General features: G+C 44.3%; 2 protein-coding genes across 16 annotated transcripts in view; one reads left to right on the top strand and one right to left on the bottom strand.

Annotated features, from left to right (window-relative positions):
- Positions 1-9,902, bottom strand: part of STX8 (syntaxin 8) — a 243,623-nt gene extending 233,721 nt beyond the window's left edge. For 3 of the 15 annotated variants that reach the window (XR_014305041.1, XM_082708237.1, XM_082708238.1), the window contains exons 1-2: positions 9,693-9,796; positions 3,890-3,989 (exon numbers count right to left, since the gene is read on the bottom strand). Coding sequence is in view for 4 of the 15 variants with exons in the window: in XM_082708237.1 (XP_082564363.1) it covers positions 3,890-3,989; positions 9,693-9,709 (117 nt within the window). In the remaining 11 variants the exon portion in view is untranslated. Of the gene's footprint in view, positions 1-3,889; positions 3,990-9,247 lie in introns of all 15 variants that reach the window. The other 12 variants (XM_082708229.1, XM_082708241.1, XM_082708235.1 and 9 more) reach the window with 12 other exon arrangements.
- Positions 9,903-10,281: 379 nt separating this feature from the next.
- Positions 10,282-23,886, top strand: part of CFAP52 (cilia and flagella associated protein 52) — a 36,597-nt gene continuing 22,992 nt past the window's right edge. The window contains exons 1-5 of the mRNA XM_082708215.1: positions 10,282-10,563; positions 17,147-17,346; positions 17,790-17,926; positions 20,370-20,498; positions 22,975-23,074. Of these exons, the coding sequence (XP_082564341.1) occupies positions 10,494-10,563; positions 17,147-17,346; positions 17,790-17,926; positions 20,370-20,498; positions 22,975-23,074 (636 nt within the window). The 5' untranslated portion in view covers positions 10,282-10,493. The remainder of the gene's footprint in view (positions 10,564-17,146; positions 17,347-17,789; positions 17,927-20,369; positions 20,499-22,974; positions 23,075-23,886) is intronic.

A 23,886-nucleotide genomic window follows, 5' to 3' on the forward strand; every position in this document is an offset into this window, starting at 1 on the left:
AGCTCCACAGGGAGTCTGCTTCTCCCTCTGACCTTCTCCTCGCTCATGCTCTCTCTCACTGTCTCTCTCTCAAATAAATAAATAAAATCTTAAAAAAAAAAAAAAAACAAGTACATGTCTAAAAAATGTCATTTATAAAATAAAAAGCCAAACTAAGAGAAAAAATACTGATACCAAATATGCCAGATCAAGCTTGAATATAGTCAACATACACATAAAGAACACGGAGATTAAGAAATAACAGGTTAGGGGATCAAGCCCCACATTGGGCTCCCTGCTCAGCAGGAAGCCTGCTTCTCCCTCTCCTGCTTGTATTCCCCTCTCGTGGTCTCTCTCTCTCTCTCTCTCTCAAATAAATAAAAATCTTTAAAAAATAAAGAAAAAAGAAATAACAGGTTAGATTAAGGACATATACCAGTAAGTCACAAAGGAAGAAATACAAGTATTCAATAAATGAAAACATGCTCAGTCACATAAATAATTTAAAAAATGCATAATAATCTATTGTATAATTTCACCTCCTAACAGAATGAGAAAGATTTGAAAAAGATAATCAGAATTGAAACAGACTTAGATGTACAAGAGGCTTAAGATTTCATACGACCTAAATCCAGAAAGTCTACACTAAGAAACTTACTCTGACGTGGGCAATGATTTAGCCACACTGAAAACTCACTTATAATTGGAAATAATCAAACTATCCAAGAGGATGACACCAGCTAAATGAATGAGATCTAAATGTAAAAAGTGAAACCACTGGTTTATTGCAAGAAAACAGGAATAAATGCCCTTACATCCCAGAATAGCAGAAGTTATAAATGAAAATGTGGAGGCATTTAAAGATCATTAGCCAACTCTGTTTAAAAAACCCAAAACTTTCACATGGCAGACGATACCATGGGCATAGCCAAACAACAAATGATAAAGAAAATAAGTTACAATCTATCGCCAAGAACTAAATCTCTGTATTATATAAGGAAATCTTAGAGACTAAAAAGACCAACCACCCAATAAAAAAAACTGGGCAAAAGACAAGAACGTCTCAGAAAAATGTATGTAAATAATGTTTAAGCATGTGAAAACATACTTTCCTTGATTAGTAAATGAAAAATGCAAATCTGAAACTACACTGAAATACTATGTCTCACTTATCTGACCAGCAACAACTTCAGAGACTGACAACCCCATTTGTTGGCCGGCCTGTCAAGAAATAGAAACTTGTGCTCTGCTGATCAGGGTACCAAAGGTAAGCACCCCTATGGACGGGAATTCGGCAACAGGTGAAAAAAGCCACATACATCCTAGTTCTGAGAATTCACCCTTGTAAAACACCTCCACAAACATAAGGGGGGGGGGCATAAAGGTATTTACTGAAGCATGTTTCATAACAGCAGAAGTGTAGAAACAATCCAAACACCCATCCTTAGGTTAAATGTGCCGCAGCGTATCCATGCAGGAGAGTATTATACAGCCCAAAAGAAGAACAGCAAAAATCTAAGTAAATAAATATGGAGGTATCACCAAAATGAAAAGAAAAAGATACACAAGAGTAACTTTTGTGTAAAAGCAAAAGAAATGAGAACACACACAAACATACAGATGCTTATTTCTGCAAAAAGTTAACACGGGATAAATAAACCAAATTTAATGAAAATGGTTACATATAAGAAGTACTAAAAATTAGGGGCGCCTGGGGGGCTCAGTGGGTTAAGCCTCTACCTTCGGCTCAGGTCATGATCTCAGGGTCCTGAGATCGAGCCCACATCAGGCTCTCTGCTCAGCAGGGAGCCTGCTTCCCTTCCTCTCTCTGCCTGCCTCTCTGCCTACTTGTGATCTGTCAAATAAATAAATAAAATCTTTATAAAAAAAAAAAGAAGTACCAAAAATTAATATAATAAACCCATAATTTTATGGTCAATTAATCTCTGACAAAGCAGGAAAGAATACCCAATGGGAAAAAATACAGTCTCCTCAGTAAACGGTGTCAGGAAAATTGGACAACAAAATGCAGAAGAAGGACACTGGACCACTCTCTTACACCACACAAAAAAATAAGCTCAAAATGGATTAAAGACTTAAATATGAGGCCTAAAACCATAAAAATCCTGGAAGAGAGCACAGGCAATACAAACTGGCGGTAGCAATGCTTTTCACAACACTTTTCTAGATACCTCTCCTATGGCAAGACAAATAAAAGCAAAAATAAACCACTGGGAGAACATCAAAGCAAAAAGCTTCTGCACAGCAAAGGAAACAATCAACAAAACAAAGAAGCAATCTCCTGAATGGGAGAAGGTATTTGCAAAGGACATATCTGATAAGGGATTAGTATCCAAAATTTATAAAGAACTGATACAATCCAACACCCCCAAAACAAATAATCCAATTAAAAATGAGCAGACGACATGAACAGACATTTCCCCAAAGAAGACATCCAGATGGCCAAGAGACACATGAAAAAATGCTCAGTGGGACTCATCATCAGGGAAATGCAAATCAAAACTGCAAGGTATCACCTCACACCCATCAGCACGGCTAAAATCAACACAAGAAACAAAAGTGTTGGCAAGGATGAGGAGAAAAAGGAATCCTCTTGTGTTGTTGTTGGGAATGCAAACCAGTGCAGTCACTGTGGAAAACAGTATGGAGGCTCCTCAAAAAGTTAAAAATAAAACTGTCCAATGATCCAGTAATCACCCTACTGGGTATTTACCCAAAGAATACAAAAACACAAATTCGAAGGGGTACATGCACCCCAATGTTTACAGCAGATTTACTTACAACAGACAAGCTGTGGAGGCAGCCCAAGTGTCCACTGGTAGATGAATGGATAAAGAAGTGATACAGATACACTGGAATATTACTCAGCCATAAAAAAGGAATGAAATCTTGCCATTTGCAACATGGATGGAGCTAGAACATGAGATAAGTCAGAGAAAGACAAATACCATGATTTCACTCACAGGTGGAATCTTAGAAACAAAACAAAGGAACAAAGGGAAAATAAAAAAGAGACAAATCAAGAAACAGACTCAATGGCAGAGAACAAACTGGTGGTTATCATAGGACAGGTGGGTGGGGAGATGGGGGACATAAGTGATGGGGATTCAAGAGTACCCCAAAAATGAATAAAAACAGATGCAAAGGACAGCATAAAACACAGGGAAAAGGGATCCATTTTAGTAACTTTAAAACAGAATAACCTCAGTATTATTAGTGGGATATTAGTTTTAAAAAGTTAAAAAAAATAAAGACAAATTCAAAGGTAGTGTTTGTGGCAGTACTTGTGTAGTAATCCTGAAACTGTCTTCTGTAAACAATAAAAGACCAAGTGGGCAAAAAGAGATCATAGTTTTTGGAAACCAAAATTCTGACTGCTGGAAAAGAAAAATACAAATTTAGAATGGGGAATGTTGGAAAGAGACATGGTGTTGGACTGGGATCAAAGGTGCTAGAATGAACTCATGAGCGTCTAAAAAATAGATTTCCTAGTCAAATCCTGCCACTGTTTTTGTAGCACCTGTAAGCTATTTACATTTTTACGCGTAAAATGTAAAAAAAAAAAAAGGTTATTATCCTTTTGGCAAGAACAGATCTTCCAAGAGGTGAAGACGTCACCTCTTGTCCTGCAAAGCCTGGGAGATTCATTGTCTGGGGTTTGAAATAGACTATGAAATTGTCAGATACTTGTAAGGGGAAGTAGGAGACATTAAACAAGTGTCACGCTTCATTTAGTCTCAGTCGTAACAAGTATCTGATTGGTTATAATGTCAATTCCACTGTCTCACTCACACACGCGCGGCACACACGGAACTTCAGCAGGAGGAGGGTTTTCAGACCTCCAAGCTCAAACAAATCACTTCAAGTACTAACTCTCTCCTGGTCTTACCCTGATTGTATTTTCACCATTTCTTTCATACTGATTTTGCTGTTGGATTTTCTCGGCAATCTCTTGCGCAATTTGGCAGGTAGAATCGTATGTGGAGAACCTGCATCAAAGTCGTAAAGGGAGAAGAAGGTTTAAGGTTCTTTAAAAGAAGACGTCCATGTTATCTGCGTTTCAGTTTTATTAATTCTAGCCACGGATTCAAACAGGAGGGGAGGGTAGTAATAGCGACAGTCATAGGGACGTGTGTTGCTATTACAGTAAGTACAATGTGCTGGGCTCTATCCTGAATGCTTCTTTCGTAATAACTCACTTAATCCACACAAAAACACAAGGAGACAGGTCCCACTACCATCTCCACCTTCCAAGGCAGAAAATCGGGCACAAAGAGGTAGAGAGACTTGCCCAGGTGGTACCCCATCTGTAAACCAAGGTGGTCCGGCCCTGAGCCTCTGCTCCTAACCACCTCGCCATTCTGTCCATGGCAATGTGTCTGAATCCATTCACTTCCAGAACATTCGGCAAATGTTTATGGAGGACCTCCTCTTGCCAAGCACTGCTACAGGCCCTGGAGATCAGAGCAGTGACAAAACAGACAAGGTCCCTTGCTCAAGATGCTTAGCGAAGGGAGAAAAAGCAGAGGATAAACACGTAATATATCAAGCACTAAGAAGAAAAATAAGGCAGGATAAGAGAACAGAGAGTTTCAGGCAAGGTGAGGAAGGAGCCAGTAGGGGAACTTTACAAAACAGGCACAGGAAGTACTATTTATCCTACAACAAAATGCTCTGGGGACATGGGACACACACCCTCCTGACATCTAAACTTACGAGAACTCTCTCAGAGCATTTGCTAAGTTTCTATTTTGTATTCATAGCATTTGAGGCTTTGGAAAATTCACGATGAATTCCCAGTTGTCTCTTATTTTGCCCTTTTGTGACAAAATACTGTCAAACATTTTTTTAAAAAATATTTGTGGAGAGTCAGAGGCAATATTAAATACATGTGACCAAATCACATTTCTATCTGTTTCACAGAGAAAAGCTAGGTGCGTGCACACACTGCGTCTCCCCTACTAGGTGGTCTGCTCCGTACAACCAACCTATTTCCCAGCACTGTCCCAGCACCAAATACTGAAAACTGCTACTTGTCCTAACGTCCCCATTTCTGCTTGAAAAAGTAAAATGATCCATTTCTCAAAATCTCTGAACTCCCACACAGTATTCGTACACTGAGGCACCTTGGCAAATGTGTTTTTCAGTGATAGAAAAAACAATCTCCAATCGCTTCCCTTGGCAATTTTCTACAGTAATTCCAACAGTGGGGGACAGTCGAACCCTTGATCTGGGCCAGGTCCTGGATGAAAAATGTTACATTCTGAACTTCACATGCCAAGAAGCACGATCTTTAGCAACTCCCCACTACACACTAAAGCAGCCTCATGCAAATATTCACGGTTAAGTGTGTGTATGTTCACGAATACAAAAAACAGCAGGGGATACAACACATAATTAAGAAAATAGGAGGAAGGGGTGCCTGGGTGCTCAGTTGGTTAAGTGTCTGACTGTTGATTTTGGCTCAGGTCATGATCTCAAGGTCGTGAGATCACACCCCAGGTCCGGCTCTGGCCTGAGCACAGAGCTTGCTTGAGATTCTCTCTCCCTCTCCCTCTGCCCCTTCCACCAAAAAAAGAAAAGAAAAGAAAAGAAAAGAAAAGGATACTGGTCCTGGCTCCAGCTCTGCCACATCTTCCCTTCTCCCCCGCCCATACCGTCCTCTCTGAAAAGAGGAGCTTAGGTCTGGTTCTGCGGCCCCATACCACACCTATGAAAAGTAATAAGGTGTGATACAGCAGCTCCTTCCAAATGAAGACCGGAAACGAGAGTAACTGATGGCTTAGGGCACTCAGACTTGACCAGGCTGGGCCAAGAGGGTACATCATGGGCTGAACTACAAGGCTGAAGCAGGAGGGAGGGGCACATCCTTGACTTGGCAAAAGGCCCAAGGAGCAAGCAAGGGTGAAAGGAAGGAAATGGAAGGACATGTGCCTGGTGCATTTGGCTGAGCGGCCCTGGGTGGGCGGATTCGACATCAAAGGGCACAGATACATGGAAGCTAGTTTCTGCAGAGCCCTGAACACCAGAGTAATCAGTTGAGACTTTTGAAAGAGGGCTTTAGAGCTGTAGGGGACCCTTTCACACATCGAGTGAGCCCTTGAAGAGGTTCTGTGAAATGCAGAAGGCCAAAACCCCAGATAACTCGCTCCCACTCCTCACCTTCCCATGTTGGCTTTGGAGAGCAATGGTCCTAAAACTTTTCTAGGGCTGGACTCACCAGGGGAATCTTCAAACAACAACATCACAGCCAAGTCCTGGCCCCCAGCCCCATGCATTCTGCTTGAACTTGAATGTGGCTCAACCTGGACACGAGGAATTGTGAAAGCTCCCCTGGGTCTTCCGATCTATACCTAGAGGTCATGGGCAGCCTCATCACGGTATCAAGCATACAAGTGCCTAAGGTACTAGTTCAGGAATCTGCGTTCGGTTGCACAAATGGCTAGGCACGAGAGAGACGTGGGCGGGAGACAGGAAGACTTTTCCAGCTCTCCAATTCTAGAACGGGTCACCAGTATCTACTGCCTGCGAGGCACAGGGCTAAAAGGATCGGACCACAGCATGAACAGATCACATAAAATTTAAGAGAAAAACCAAAGGCTTAATTATCTGATAGGAGGAGTGAAGAGAAAGGGGATGATTGGAACTTCCAGGCCTGGGTGACTCAGAGGATGGTGATGCCAAAAGGCAGAGACAACGAATCCACAAAGAGGAGCAAAGAGAAGTTGCCAGACCATGGACTGAGCTCCTGTTCTGCCACAAAAACACTTAACGCACAGTTAAATTCATATATGTATGAGATTTACTCAGGGAAAAAAAATCTCAGGGGGGAGAAAGATGTGGATGATGAAGTTTGGGGGAATACTGGTAATTACAGGAATCCAGTGATGAGTATAAAGGGGTTATATTATACATTACACAGGGTCATAGTATGTATGATACTATCCCACTTTGCATGTATTTTACCTTCCATAACAATTTTTAGAAGGGACCCAAGAAAGGCCCAACCAGAATACAAAACTGGTAAGGTCTGTTAAACTGTAATTTTTCCAGAAATAATGTATCATCAACAAATATGTTGGGGCGCCTGGGTGGCTCAGTGGGTTAAGCCGCTGCCTTCGGCTCAGGTCATGATCTCAGGGTCCTGGGATCGAGTCCCGCATCGGGCTCTCTGCTCAGCAGGGGCCTGCTTCCTTCCCTTCCCCTCTCTCTGCCTGCCTCTCTACCTACTGTGATCTCTCTCTGTCAAATAAATAAATAAAATCTTTAAAAAAAAAAAAATATGTTGCCCCAGCAGTAAAGTTAATTAGCTTCAGCAAAGAACCACTTCAGAGGCAGTCATCCCTTGCTTCCTCCATTAAAAAGTGAGCTTGCCCCTTGCTCTGATATGCCATTAAAGCTGTCACTGCTATATTCCACTTTTTTTATTATTATGCTCAATTAGCCAACAAACATTCCATTTTCAACATTAGGATATCACTCAGGAGTAAAGCATCATTGACCTATGGTTTTTCAAGAGCAGGAAGGCAAGGCTGTATGTAGTCAAGTCTGTTTTTATAGGTTTTGTCAAAGTCCCGTTCTGTACTCCCTTCGGCCCTCCTGACCAGCAATCCACTTTGCAAGATAGCCGATGCTAACCCAACAGAGTTCCCTCACTGTTTCACTGTCAGCAGTCAGGGGAGAAAGCTGCTGGGTCAAACTACTTGAGAGTACGAGGGAACGTGATGTGCTCTCAGCATAAACTGGAGAAGAGGCCTGGGGTCCAGTGATGGCTTCCAGCAATCTACATGGACAGCCACCTCTGAGCTTTACTTCCTACCTTATGTATAGTGAGGGGCTTAGCTCCCAGGAGGTGGAGGGCAATTTAGCAATACATATCAAGGGCCTTAAAAATATTCTTATCCTTCAATCCAATAGTTCCACTTCTAGGAAGCAAGTGGAGGAAATAAGGAATGGAACAAAAGGGAGTCTTTGTAATAGCTAAACAAAACAAACTCTAACATTACAAAGAGGTACAAAGAGGGAAATAATTAAATTATGGTTATTCATTATATGTACCATGCATTATTACGTACCATGAAAAAATCATCCTTTCTGTAAAAATTTTATGTCACAGAGATATGTGCTTTGCTTTGTGAAACACGCAGGTTTCCCTCACTATCCAAAAATAGTCTTCCTACAAAACCTTTCCTCAGCTGAAATGGTGTAAAAGCAAAGGGGCCAATTACCATAAATATATATGGAAACGTTTTTTGAGCTTTCCTAAACCCCCAAAAATAACCTCTCTGGGACTTTTCTGATACCTTGGGGGCACATCTTGCTAAGGGATACACAAAATAAACCAAGATAAAGCCCGGATGCTCGCAGATACATTTCAAAGCTATGAGAGCTGGATGCTGAGATGCAGAATGTAGTTTCCTGGAAGGAGCTTGGAGTGGGGGATCGCTCTCCTGGACCTGGGGAATGCAATGTCTCTATGACCTTTTGCTACAAAAGAAACACTGAAGGCTAGCTTTGCTTTCCCCTCTTTTTTCATAAAAGCAAAAACCCTCTTCTGATTTCTTTTGGTTAGCGAAAAGAAGTACTAAGGTAAGTCTTTCATAAAACCAAAGTAGCACAATGTAAAGTCTCAAGAAGCTGGAGATACTTGTACATGATATATAATATATACGCATAGTATATACGCTTTCCTTTTAAAAATCAGTACTCCAAATGACAGAGCTGAAGATGTGGCGCTCTTTTTCTCTGGAAATGGTATTTTCTATCAGAGTGTACAACAGGTGTTAAAATTAGGTGGAAAAAAAATCATTAAATCAAGTGAGCCATTTGGCGCTGTTAACCCAGAGCGGAAGTAATGCTTTGATCCTGCAACCTATTCTAGTAGTCACAGTGCCTACAACTTAATTATAAATTATGCCAGAAATATTAACAAGAACTTTCCAGAGCTAGGATATGCTTTTAATCATTAAACCAAAAAACTCCAGTCCGACATGCAGGTAGCAAGATGTTCCTTAGGATCAGAACTTGCTTTTCATCATTCAGTCCTTGGGATGTAATTGTTGAAGAAATAACCCTTTCCAGCTTTTTTTTTTTTTTTTTTTAACTGCAGAGCTGCTGCAGCAGAAACAGCCTGACTCAGGGAAGGGTTAGCCGCCTTACAAACAAATGCGTAATTTCCCTCCCTGATTCCTCTAAGTTTTTTGAAGGGCCCACAAGATCTAGGTCCTACTGCCAACTGGTTACTAACCGGCGGATGACCGTGGATTCTGAACCTCGGTTTTCTCAGTCCCGGAGGTAAGAGGGGGGAGGTCACCCGATGCACCGGCGTTCCACAAAAAGGTGACTCGGACTTCACTCTCCCGGCAGTCCAAGGAAGCTTGCACCACCAGCCAGCTCCGCAGCAGGACGGGCGGGAAGTCCCCGCGGCCAGAGGCAGCCCAGAAGGACTAAACGCATGTGTCCGGGAGTCGGTACTCGTCCTCACCTCCCCAGTGTCCACCCGGTTCCCCTCCCGGGCCACCCCCGCGAGCACCGAGGTTGGCGGGACGCGGCGCGGTCCCCCTGGGCACGGGAAGGCCCCTCCCCTTCTCCTGAGGGGCTCCCCCAGCCCCAAAGCTTGGCTACCGTCCGCTCCCCGGAAGCCCGGCCTCCCCCGCGGACCCTCGACGCGGCCGCCCTCACCCAGGGCTCACCAGGGGTCCGGGGCCATCGTGCAGTCTCCGCCCGCCGCCGCCGCTGTCGGACACTTCCTGCTCGCGGCAGCTGACTACGGCGGCCCGAGCGGCTCATACCCCGCGGTTCGACCGGGCGCGACCGCAACCCGGCGTTTGCCCGGGGAGCGTACACCTGGGGTTGGAAAGGATAATCACGAAAGCGAAGCGGCCCCCGGGGAACGTCAGATTGGAGCAATCTAATCTAATCGGTTCCCCCTGAGGGACGCGAACAGCCTGGCCCAATGAAAATTAAACTGTTGGGCAAAAATCTGAGCATTTTCCCGGGAAGGTGGGCGCATCTCAACACTTCCAGCAGTTACCTGAATTTTCATCCCGCTTCAAAACAAAAACAAAAACAAAACAAACAAACAAAAAACTGGACAGGGGGCACAGCGGCCCGACTGTGCTGTGTAAATTTACTAAAACTCACTTAGAGTGAACTTTATACGTAAAGTGATAGTTCAAAAAAGCTTAAAAATTCTTTTCAACCCTGCTTCCAACAAGGGACCCAAAGAAGTGGTCATTATATATTATTTTTCATTATATCAGTGCTTGATTCTATAGTTGCGAAAAAAGTCACAGATGCTTTCCGTGGAGGGAAAGCGTGCACTCAGCGACCTTAAATTTCCAGGGAAAGGGGAGGGGGGAAAGCCCACCTCCTTTTGCAGCGCGAGCTCGGGGCGCGGCAGTCCGGAGCGCATGCGCACGTCCGTTACCATACCGACTGGCAGACGCTACGCCGCCGTAAGCTGAGAGCGTGGAGAGCCCAAGCTCCTGGGGATGGAGAACCAAACTTCGCTCAAAGCCGAGGTGGCCGAGCTGGAGCTTGAGGCCGTGATTGGCTTCAACGGTGAGGCCTCGAGCGTGTCTGGGCTGGGCGGGTTGCGAGCCCCGGGGACGAGTAGCGCGAACGGGGACACCGGTGTGGGACCCCGGGTGCACCTGGAAGGCAGTGAGGGACACTGGTCAGGGCCAAGCTCTCTTCTGCCCCAGGGCCCCGGGGAGTCCCTTCCTCGCTCCAAGTCTCAGGAACTAGGATGGCTTCGCAGCACCTAGAAAGGACAAGGGCCTCCTCCCCGGGATCGAGGATGAGTGGGGTGGCCGTAATCTTTCACCCCATGGTCAGCTCCACCTTGGCCATAAGCCCTCGCGCAGCCCCTAGAGCTGCCCGCCCCTCGGCCCCTGGGACCAAGAAACTCCTAGAACCCCAGCTGATGTGCTAATGAGAACGGGCTGGGGACTGAACGTGGGTGTGAGCAGCTGCTTTAGGGAATGATCTTGTCCCCTAACCCAAGAATTCTTAATGGTGAGGATTTCAGACCCGGATAAAAGGCGGAGAGGACGCCAGGGGGAGCTGGAGAGGAAAGATGCTCGGGTCAGGGGAGACATGCTGGTTCAGTTCACATCTTATTTAGGACTGCTTGTTATTTTGAAATTTAAGGGGTGGGTGGTGGGAGGAAGTGCTCTTGATGTTGGGTGTGAAGGAAGGAAACAAGCAATACGTTATGATTTAGAAAAAGTAAACCTTTTTTAAAAGTGCGTTGTGTTGCCTGGAAGTTTTAAAATTATGATAATGCAGATGCAGAACCATCAAAGATTAAAGTTTTTAGGCACATTCTGGGACTTGGCTCTTGACTCTTCGTTTTGGTTTAATAGTTTCTGATAGAAAGTGGGCAGCTTAGTGCATCTGAGAAATCTTTGTAGCTGGTGACAAGGTCATTGGTTAAAGAAAGAGAGTGAGTGACCTCAGAGTGCAGGGGGTCACCCCAGTGACCAGTGCAGAGCTTCCAAAACAGAGCTCTGCAACCGAGTTCATTCTGTTTTGTCGAGCTCTAAGAATAAATACCTAGTCCCTTATATTCCATTGCTTCCCATGGCCATGACAGAGGTTAGCTTTCGCATGGAAACAAATTAGAAGCCAATGCAAAGCCCCTTTTCTCATTTTCATGCTAGAACTCCTTGCAGAGTTACATTAAAGTTTATGAATTTCACCTTGAGAGTGTGAATGTGCAATGGTGCTTGACTATTGTAGGTATTGTATTTTGATGGGAATTTATTATTTAAGCAAACCAAACATAGTTGTTGGCGTATGAAAGCATTTTATAAAGCTACAGTTATTAAGAATTTGATATTGGCACTAGAATAGCCACATTTATCAATTGACTGGAGTAGATAAGGCCATGTTTATCCTATCACGCGAAGAGTTTCTAAACTAAAAACAGCCACAATAGACCAACAGATCAAGGGTCTACAATCTATAGACTGTTGGCTCAGATTTTTTTTTTTTTTAAGATTTTATTTATTTATTTATTTGACAGAGGGAGAGAGATCACAAGTAGGCAGAGAGGCAGGCAGAGAGAGAGGGGGAAGCAGGCTTACTGATACTGGGCTTGATCCCAGGACCCTGAGATTGTAATCTGGGCCAAAGGCAAAGGCTTAACCCACTGAGCCACCCAAGCGCCCCATGCTCTGATTTTAAAGTTTTACTAGAACCCAGCCATGCACATTTGTTGATATGTTGTCTATGGCCGCTTTTACACTATGGTAGCATTCTTGAGTAACTGTGGTCCATGATGCCTACTGTCTGGCCCTTTATAGAAAATATTTGCTGACCCCTGAAATGGATAAGGGGTAAAGAAATATAAATGGCGGGGCACCTGGGTGGCTCAGAAGGTTAAAGCCGCTGCCTTCGGCTCAGGTTATGATCCCAGGGTCCTGGGATCGAGCCCCACATCAGGTTCTTTGCTCGACATGCAGGCTTCTTCCCCCTCTCTCTCTCTGCCTGCCTCTCTGTCTACTTGTGATCTCTATCAAATAAATAAAATAAAATCTTTAAAAAAAAAAAGAAATATAAACGGCTACTAGCTCAAAATGTTTAAACAAGGGGCGCCTGGGTGGCTCAGTGGGTTACAGCCTCTGCCTCCGGCTAGGATCGTGATCCCAGGGTCCTGGAATTGAGCCCCACATCGGGCTCTCTGCTCAGTGGGGAGCCTGCTTCCTCCTCTCTCTCTGCCAGCCTCTCTGCCTACTTGCGATCTCTGTCAAATAATCAAATAAAATCTTTTAAAAAATAGTTTTTAAAAAAGTTAAAACAAAACAAATAAAAAACCCTGCTATTAAAACCTTGACTCTTTTTTTCTCAGGCGGGCAAAGCTACAAATAGAGATGACAGTAGGATAAGAATAACAAATGGCTCTGATTACTACTGCCAGAAGCATAAATTTTACAACCTTTTTGAAAGAGTTTTTGTAGTACCCATTAAGATTTCTAATGAGAATAATCTTGGGACTTCTAAAACTTGAGCCACTTGCTCAAGTTTCCAAAAGAGGGATATCTCAGCGGCTCAGTTGGTTGAGCGTCTGCCTTAGGCTCGGGTCATGATTCCGGGATCCTGCATCGAGTCCCACATGGGCTCCTTGCTCAGCAGGTAGTCTGCTTCTCCCTCTGCCTCTGCCTGCTCTGCCTGTTCTGCCTGCCACTCTCCATGCTTCTGATCTCTCTCTGACAAATAAATAAATAAGAATCTTCTAAAAAAAAAAAAAAGTTTCCAAAAGAACTATGTACTGTGGGATTCACTATGGTACTCTGTATCATTGCCTATATACCGGAGGAAACCCACCTGTCCATTGGTTAGAAATTGGTTTAAAAACAATTGCAGGGCACCTGGGTGTCTCAGTGGGTTAAGCCTCTGCCTTCGACTTAGGTCATGATCTCAGGGTCCTGGAATCAAGCCCCACATCAGGCTCTCTGCTCAGCAGGGAGCCTGCTTCCCCCTCTCTCTCTCTGCCTGCCTCTCTACCTACTTGTGATCTCATTCTCTCTGTCAAATAAATAAATAAAATCTTTAAAAAAAAATTGCAGTCCAGCAGTGTTTTGGAACTAGACAGAGGTAGTGGTCCTTTGACAGTGTGTATGTACTAACTGCCCCTGGATCGTCCCCTGCTTCAAAATGGTTTATTTTATGTGAATTTCACCCCAGTAAATTATTTTTTAAATTATAGTCCTTTTGTACAAAATACTACATAACCCTTAAGAAAAATGAGATAAATGAGACAGATCTATAGGGCAAGAACAAGGAAAGACGTGAAAGGTATGTTAGCTGTAAAACGCGACTTGCCCAATAGTACATGTGGTATGAGCATATTACAGTTTAAGTCTGTGTGTGTGTGTGTGTGTGAGAGAGAGAGAGAGAGAGAGAGAGAGAGAGAGGTGGGAGTGGTGGACGTGAGTATATATGGAGAAAAGAGGGAAATGTGTTTATTCTAGGGGACATGTGTGATTTTGGCTACTCAACATCCCAATATCTTTTTATTTGAGGAGAATCCCAAGATAGACCAAGAGGGGTATCTGCTGCCTTTGATCAGGTCTTAAAGGGGCGGAGGCTTCCTCTCCTAACTCATTGGAGGACAGTTCAGAGAAAGGTGACATCATTGCTCAGCGGGGGCCAGAAGTGCCCACCCAGAGCTTCCCCTCTTCAGGACTGGGGCATAAGAATGGAGCCCAGTGGGAATAAGAATTCCTTAGTTCATGTCTCTTGGTCTGGCCTAGCTACTGGTCCTGTCTCTTTTTCAAGTCTGATTTTCCATACTTCCTACCAGTTCTGTGAGCTTTTTCCTCCAAGAAATTATTTTTCCCTTTAAGTTCTGCCAGAAACGACCTTTCTTGCTAGCAACCAAGAGCCCTAATTATCAAATGCAAAGAAATAAATCTGGAGAAATACACATCTTTGTGTTAACAATGGTATGCAGGGGGTAGTGTAGGGCTCTTTTAGTTTTATCATAAAATAGTTGAACAGAAATTTAGGATGGCACAATGAATACAGAGTATTGCATGCAGAATTAGCAAATTTTGACACTTTTTCTTATTTGAGTTAGTATTTTTAAGAAAAAAAAATCACATTTTCTGTTCTTTCTCCTGACACACTATCATATCCTTTCTCCCTCTTTGGAGACAACCACTTTCCTGAAGGTAATGTGTACTCTTTCTAGCTATGTTTTTACATTTTACTGTACATGTAAAATATTAAATATGCTATATATAAATAATTTATAGCACAAAGTTGCATATTTCTATATTTTATATAAATATATATTTTATAGAAATATCATCCTGGACACATTCTGAAGCCTGCTTTTTTTTTTTCTTTAAAGATTTTATTTGCTTATTTGACACAGAGAGAGCATAATCAGGGTCCTGCAAGCAGAGGGAGAGGGAGAAGCAGGGAGCCTGATTCAGGGCTCGATGTGGGGCTCCATCCTAGGACCCCAGGATCAGGACCTCACCAAAGGCGGCTGCTTCACCACCAACTGAGCCACCCAGGTGCCCCATATTATCAGCCTTTTTAATTGTAGCCATTTTGATGGAGAGGAAATGGTATGCATTTGAGATGTAATTTGCATTTCCTTGATTACTTGCAGAGTTGCCTGCCTTTTCATATGTTTATTGGCTTTTGACTTTCCCCCCTCATTAGTTGCCTGTTCCACATCCTTGGCTCATCCTTCTGTTAAAGCCCTTTGTGTCTTTCTTATTTCTCTGCCATAGCTCTTTGCATATTCTGGGTAGGATGCTTGTCTGTCTTGGCCAATGCAAATATCTTCAACTGGTTTCCGTTTTTCTTTTCATCTTGTCAAGTGTCACTAAAAACTTTAAATTTTTAACATAACTGGACAAATGTATTGGCCTTTTCTGTTAGCATTTGCTGTTTTTGTGACCTGTCGAAGAAGTCATTTCCTACAACTTGTGTACACGTTAAGTCTCGTTTGTCACAGTTGGGTCCTTGATCTATTCGAGATGTACTGTTTGTGGTTGGTGTGAAGTTGAATCTAATTTTACATTTTCCCATATGGATAGCCATATGATTGCTTATAAGGTAACTACAACTGAGTAACTCTACATATAATGAGTAAATCACTCCCAAAGACACAAACCTTAGTCTTTTGAGAACCTACTGCATGAAAAAGGAATGACCTCAATTAAAGCAAGAGAAATCATTTATTCAATAAATATATTTGGCAATTTGAGCAAAAAAAAAAAAAAATCTACTTAGCTCCCGGAATCACATTATGGACCAAAATAAATTCTAGAGGGAGTTAAATGTAAGAGATGAATTCACTAAAAGACCAGAAGATGATATTAATAAATATTTATGACTCTTTTGATGGAGTAGGAAATAGCCATAGAACAATTTTAAAATACCCAGGAATAAACATACCAAGAAATGTGTGAGATCTTTATGAGGAAAAATTGAAGTTGAAAAAATGGAAAATGCCACTGGAAACCCTGAAGGGAGACTTTGGAAAAACACATCCTACTTTTAGAAAGAAGATCGAATATGTTATTATAAAAATTATTTTTCCTTAATCTACACCTGGAATACTATTCCACTTGAAGTGATTTTTAACTGATCAAACTGACTTTACAGTTTATACTATAAAATACTATCAAACACAACCCCAGGAATTCTGACCCATGTTGAGTGATAAGGAAGGACTTCTGTCTATTTCATATTAAAACATTTAGCAAAGGTTTGCAGTTCTTGAGATGGTTCTTGGCAAATACCTAGAGGATGGGGGGGTTGGGGGATGGGGTCTCACACTGAGAGGGCCTGACTTCTTTAGAGTGCCTGGTGGTGACTTAGAACCAAATTATTTTTATCCAACTTCTGCAGTGACTTCACATTCCTCATGCCTTTGCACTTGCAGAGACAGGCACTCAGGAAATCTGCTTCTCAGCATTACACACTTGGCCCTGGGGCCTCGCTCTCCAACAGTGACATTGCTGGACCTGCGACAGGATCTCTGAGAGCTTGTGAGAAATGCAGAATGTCAGCCCCTCTCCAGACCTCAGATCCGAATCTGCATTTTCACCAGATCCCCTGGCAATTTTATACTTGTTAGGGTATGAGAAGTGGTATACTAGGCTGACCTTGTCGGTTGAATAAAATTACATTACCCCCCCCCCACACACACACACACAAAACACACTTACTTTAGTTGAAATCCGGTTTATTCCAAAAGCGTTCTCTTTTCCGTTCAGTTTTTTAAAAATTGGCCACTTTACCAAATTATTACTATTTTTTAAAAAGATTTTATTTAATTCTTTGACAGATAGGGGGAGTGAGCACAAGCAGGGGGAGCAGCAGAGGGAGAGGGCAGCCGACTTCCCCCTGAGCAGGGAGCCCAACAGGGGGCTCCATCCCAGGACCTGATCCAAAGGCAAACACTTCACCGACTGAGCCGCCCCAGGCGCCCCCTAACTGTTTTGTTTTAAGTAAGCTCCATGTCAAACCCCAGGGCTTGAATTCACAACCCAGAGATGAAGAGTCAGCTGCTCTACGGTTGGAGCCAGCCGGGCGCCCCTAATTACTACTATTTTTATTTTTACTTACTTATTTATTTTTTAATGGCTACTCTTCTTTAACCTCTCCCTTTCAGGACACGTGCCCACGGGCCTGAAATGCCATCCTGACCAAGAGCATCTCATTTACCCTCTGGGCTGCACGATCCTGATTCAGGCAATTAACACCCAGGAACAGAATTTCCTGCACGGTCATAGCAACAACGTCTCCTGTGTGACCATCTCCAAGAGTGGGGTTTACATAGCCTCCGGACAGGTCACATTCATGGGCTTCAAGGTGAATGCGTGAAAGACAGCTCCCTGGCAATGGATAGTGAGGTGCCCTCCCGCCCCCCAGAAACCCGGCTCCCTCTCCAGCTCGGCTCTGTGCTGACACACATCCTTCCTCTCCCTCTTCTTCCCTTGGCCTCCTCTTTGATCTTGTCTTCATTCCCTAGGCCTGAGGATAAAGTATTTTGGTGTTCACACCGGACCCGGCAGCTTGCAGACTGATAACGCTCAGGAACTGAAAAGTCCCTGCTTAATTCATTTTTATTTTTATTTTTCTAGTCCCTGCTTCTTTTAAAACTGTTGCCGGTTTCTCACCGTTGTGTGTGTTAAGACATGATCTAATTTCCAGAAAAAGTGCAATTACTGATTATTTCTCGCCCAGATGGGGAGCTCTCCCCTCAGAGCCTTTGGAAGCTGGGCTGTGTTCTGACTGTGTCTTCTTGCCCCCAGGCAGATATCATTCTGTGGGATTATAAAAAAAGGGAGCTGATTGCCCGGCTGTCACTTCACAAGGGCAAAATTGAAGCGCTGGCCTTTTCACCAAACGATTTGTACTTGGTGTCCCTCGGAGGCCCAGATGACGGAAGGTAATGAACTCACGTTAATCTCTAGGTATGTTCTGCGCCCTCTCCCCATGGACATTCTCTGTTGGCCTGTCCCTGTTCAGCTGTGTGTCCTGTGCAAAGCCTGTGGTACCACAGGGCCAGAGTTCTCAACCTGAGATGCTCATTGCAAACCACGGGGGAGCTTTATTGTTTTAATTTATTCATTTGAGAGAGACAGACAGAGGGCACAAGCAGAGGGAGATGGAGACGCTGACTCCCCGCTGAGCTGGGAGCCCGATGTGGGAATTGACCCCACAACCCTGAGATCATGACCAGAGCCAAAGGCCATGCTTGACCAACTGGGCCACCCAGGCATCCCATGGGGAGTTTCAGAAATCCCGGATACCTAACTCCACCTCCAGGAAGCTGGATTTGATTGGCCTGGGCTTTGGCAGCCTCAACGCTTCCCAGGCGATTCCAACGTGCAGCTGAAGTTGGGCACTTTTGCTGTAAAAGAAAGATGACATCATCATCATCAATGACAACAGTTGATTTGGCAGTGGGGTGAACACCTTAGTATTATCACCTTAACTCGAAGTGGGAGCTCCGGGGTCATGTGACAGGTGATAAACGAAGGCCACCAACTGGTTAAGTAGTAGAGTGGGGAGAACCACCCAGGCAGTGTGACCCCAGAGGTGGTGACATTTTTTTTTTTAAAGATTTTATTTATTTACTTGCCAAAGATCTCAAGTAGGCAGAGAGGCAGGAGAGAGAGAGAGAGGGAAGCAGGCTCGCCGCTGAGCAGAGAGCCCAGTGCGGGGCTCCATCCCAGGACCCTGAGATCATGACCTGAGCCAAAGGCAGAGGCTTGACCCACTGAGCCACCCAGGCACCCCATCCTTTTCCATGGTTTATAAAGAAAGGATATTGTCCAGCTACACCCAAGAATTCAGAATTCATATCCCCTCCAGCATGGAGAGTTCTCTCCAGGAGCACTGGGATATTTTTTTTTTACACCTTCATTGAGATATATTTCACATACCATAAAATCCACCCATGTAAAGTATATGGCTGTATACTTTTTGGCATAGTAGTTATCCGAGTGGATTCCTTCCTTTCTTCCTTTCTCCCTCCCTCTCTCCCTCTCTCCCTCTCTTCCTCTTCTTTTTGCTGAAATATTTCCCCAAAGACATTTTTTACATGTCAAGTGGTATAACCACCACCACAAACAATTGTAGAACATTTTAACACTCCAAAAAGAGACTTTCCGCCCATTAGCGGTCCTTCCCTGTTCCTGCTCTGCCCTTACCCTCCCAGCCCCGGGCAACCGCTCCTCTACTTCCCGTCTCCCTAGATTTGCCTGCACTGACTGGCTCCCCTAAGTGGGATAATACAATAGGTGGCCTTTTGCAACTGATTTTTTTTATTAAGCACAGTGTTTTCAAGGCTCATCTGTCCAGTAATACTCCACTGTATGGCGACACCACATCTTCTCCATCAGTTGATGGGGCTCTGGGTCTTTCCTACCTGGAAGCTATTATTCATAATGCAGTAATGAACTTCATGTGCAAGACTTGGTGTAGATGTATGTCATTTCTCTTGGGCATGAGGGACTTGGTTTTACGAGTGTTTTTTGAGGGGGAGGGGGATATGCCTCTCAAGTTTTCTACTTCCCATGGTATCTGTCAATTTCCTACTAAGAAAAAAAATTATGGCTCTTATGTCACCTCCTACCTCCCCATTCCTACCCATCTTGGTTCCACCTGGATTTTAGACGCCCTGTGATAATCCCTTCTACATGGAGGAAACCAAAGTTTGTAACATCCGCATTCCTTTTTCTTTATCATTTTCATTCGGATGTTCCCCCAGCATTTGTATTATTGTCTAAACACGTTCAGTTTAAGGCTAAGTTGTGTGATTGCACCAGAAGAAAGGAAATGGAACCCAAAGCAGTGCTTCTCCAATTGGGGTCCGCAGACCAGGAGCACCGGCATCACTGGGGACTTTTTTAGAAAAGTGAGATCTCAGTCCCATCCCCCAGCCCGCTCATTCAAGTTCTGGGGGTGAGTCCCGGCAGCCTCTGGCCAAGCCTGCCATGTGACTCTGGTACATGGTCACATTTGCGAGCACTGCCTGATGTCATCCTCTTTGTTGCGCTGTTTTTTTCTGGAATACTTCTCCAAGGAAAACTTTTTACATGAGAGAAATGGGTGGTAAATTTTTATGCCTTGCCTCTCTGAAAATGTCTTTACAGCTTCATTGATGGGGTCCCTGGTTTCCAGCCTCCTTATCATTTTCTGTCAAAGCCTTTGAAGTGTCACCTGCTTGTCTTCCAATATCCAGTGTGACGCCAGGGACGTCTGGGGTTCTATGTAATTCTTTCATTCCTTTTCTTCCTTTGATTCTAGAACCACTAAAAAAAACTTGTTTCTTCTCTTTGAGAGCCTGTCTCCCTCTGACTTTTCGGTCCCTCTTGTTTTGGCAGTGTGGTCGTGTGGAGCATAGCGAAGAGAGAAGCCATCTGCGGCAGTCCCGCGGCCGGCCTCAACGTGGGCAATGCCACCACGGTGCTCTTCTCGAAGTGCCGGGATGAGATGTTTGTCACTGCTGGGAAGTACGTGCCTGCAGTCAGGGTTTTCAGTACTCGTAGCAAGGTCGTTCCAACTTGGGGGAATTCAGTATCAGCCCTGCGACAATACCTTACGTCCTAATTTGCATGATTTCGTAGTCCTTAAAAATCCTTTTAACGGGAGTTCTTTTCAATATGGTTATTTGAGAATTCTGTGCTTCCTAACCGTAGAGGGCTCTGCTCCCCTGCTAAATTCATTCTGGATTCTGGTCTGTTTGTGACTGATAACACCCCACCTACAACTCACGCTCGCAGTGCAACGTGCACAATGGCACGGATTCACTTGCTGGTCCATGTTTCTCAGCACCTGCTCTTGATTTAGGTCTTCTGAAATGATAGCTCGCAAGCGAAAGGGCCAGGAAGCTTTAGATGTTCGGCTCTTAGCCACATGAGATCATTTCCGGTAGAGTCAGCTCATAACCAGCTAATGGGGACCAAGCTGAAGGCCAGCATCTGTCTAAGAAAGACAGCAGCGAGAGCAGGTCTGGAGTCTGAGTTCAAGGTTCAACCTGCAGGAAAGCATCATCTTTCCTGTGGCCGACCAGTTAAAAGTTCCGAACGCTGTGAACGTGGGGTCAACGTCCATGTTGGGTGGAACTCTCCGTTTCAGCTCGTCGTGATCTCCCTCTGTGAAAGGCACACACCAGGGGCTCCTTTTCCAGCCAGAGTGAGGGATTGCTCGTATCTGCTGTGTGTCCCGTGCCCTCCTTGTGACACGCAGCATATATTTGTTCCAGGGCTAATTCTGAGGACAGGTTTATTTAGTGGCTGTGAACCTGGCTGGCTGAATGGGAGCCAGCCCCTAAGGAGTGAATCTTAGTAGGAGAGCGCTGTGAGCTGGAATCAGGTGGTGGTGTAACCCTGTCTTCCGCAGCCACTGGCGACCACACAGTGCGTTCCTGGGTTACAGCCTGGCTGCAGAAGGCTGTGCGCGATGAGGGCCCCACTGGTCCTCAGCAGCTTGGCTTTGGCTGTGGGCATCAGCCCACTCTGATGTCCACGGACAGTGTTCCTCCAGGGGCCAAAGCTTGAATCAAAGCTGCCCCCTTCCAAACTTTTTCTTTTCCTTAGAACAATCTATGTTGTAGATGGGCTTTAACTGGGTATGACAGTGGTAAGTGAGAACAAGGACTCTTAAGGAAGACTTCAGGTCAGACATCCACAGCCGCCTCCGTGATGCTTCCAACTCCAAATATTCCATAATAACGTCCCCCACGGGAGATTCTGCAAATTCCGATTTGACATCCAAATGACGTCTGCCAGGAAGGCCACGGAGAAGCTGGTTTTGTTTTTGTTTTTTATTTTGTTTTAATTTTGAAAGTACTCAAGAGAAGTAATCAAATAAGAAATAGATTCATATTCAGGGATGCCTGGGTGGCTCAGTCGGTTAAGCGGCTGCCTTCGGCACAGGTCATGATCCCAGCGTCCTGGGATCGAGTCCCACATCGGGCTCCCTGCTCCGCAGGGAGCCTGCTTCTCCCTCTGCCTCTGCCTGTCTGTACTGTCTCTATTCCTCTGACAAATAAATAAATCTTAAAAAAAAAAAAGAAATAGATTTATATTCAAATAAGAAAGTATTCAAAATACTTATTTAAGGGCACTTACTATGTGCATAGCTCTGGAGGTTAAAAGGAAAAGGAAAACTGAACTTGACTGATCTATTTTTTATTTTTTATTTTATTTATTTATTGGCAGTTAATTTATTTCAGTAATCTCTGCCCAATGTGGGGCTCCAAACTCAAACCCCAAGATCAAGAGTCACGGGCTCTTCTGACTTAAGTCAGCTGGGCAGTCCGGTCAAACTATTTTTAAATTAATCTTTTCTGCCTTTGACTATTAGCTTCAGCTGTTATGTTGACCACGATACATTTATACAGTTATTAATATTAACGTGCAATGATTAAATGCCAACTGTATACCAAGTCTTATGTCAGATGCTGATTTTGTATGGCTCTAAGGTTGCTATTTCTCATGAAGAGAGAGGACTCTCCGTGATGAAGCACTTCCCTTGTCCCTGAACCGGGAGACAGATGCGTGGGTCGATCCAGGGTCACAACCTGAGACGAATTAGCATCTGCCTAACTGAGCCACCCAGGCACCCTGATCGAGTGAAAACTTTTAAGTAGAACACGAAGCCTAACAAACCCTCAGAAATATCCAGTTCTCCTCTCTTCAGCCCCCTTTTCAGGGAAATGCAGAAAACAGAGAAGAGATCAGGAGATTCTTTTTTTTTTTTTTTTAAGATTTTATTTATTTATTTGACAGAGAGATCACAAGTAGGCATAGAGAGAGGAGGAAGCAGGCTCCCTGCCGAGCAGAGAGCCCAATGTGGGGCTTAATCCCAGGACCCTGAGATCATGACCTGAGCCGAAATGAGGCTTAACCCACTGAACCACCCAGGCACCCTGAGATCAGCAGATTCTTAAGTGCATGTTCCTTTGATTGTGTCTCTCTTCCTTAGTGGGACAATCCGAGTGTGGGAACTGGATCTCCCGAATAGGAAAATCTGGCCAACTGAGTGCCAAACGGGTCAGATGAAAAGAATAGTCATGAGTATCACAGTAAGTATTACTCCAAGTGTGATTGTCCATAATTATTGGAACCAGGTCCTGTTAATAGTATTGACTGAGGGGTGTGTGTTTGTGTGTGTGTGTGCGTGTGCACATGCGTGCACACACATTTTGCATACCTAGGTACATGTACCTTGGGCTGAGCGTCGAGAGATGAGGTCTGGACCTCGAGGATGCTGATTGAGGGGGTGCAGGTGAGGGCGAGTCTCACTTCCAGAGCTCCCTTTAGGAGCTGGAGAGGAGCTGCCTAGACACAGCCCCAGGGGAGTCTTGTTTTACCAGGACTTGGGCTCTGCCACTGGACACCAGATGCCTGCCTCCCCTAGACTGAAGCCGTGTGTCCAGAACGCACTCCGTGGCCATAGCCCCTCCTGATGGCATTGGAATATGAAATAATTCTTCTTTTTTTAAATTTTATTTATTTATTTGAGGGAGAGAGAGAGAGAACACAAGCAGGAGGATCAGCAGAGAGAGAGGGAGAAGCAGACTGCCCGCTGAGCAGGGAACCTGATGCGGGACTCGATCCCAGGACCCTAAGATCATGACCTGAGCCGAAGGCAGACACTTAACAACTAAGTCACCCAGGTGTCCTTATTCCTATGTCTTTAATGTGGACTCACACACTCATACAGACAACTCCATTCTCCACTGACTTGTTTCTCTTCTCTACCCCATCAATGTTTTATGCAGATAGACTTTGGAAAATATGAGATTAAAGCAAACACAAGACGCCCTTCAGAGGTATCTTCAGAACCAGGACTGGCAGGCTCTCTCTGCATGTGTATCTAACATTAGTTAGATAG

This window comes from Mustela nivalis (genome assembly GCF_964662115.1).
Source record: "Mustela nivalis genome assembly, chromosome: 17".
NCBI classification, from domain to species: domain Eukaryota; kingdom Metazoa; phylum Chordata; class Mammalia; order Carnivora; family Mustelidae; genus Mustela; species Mustela nivalis.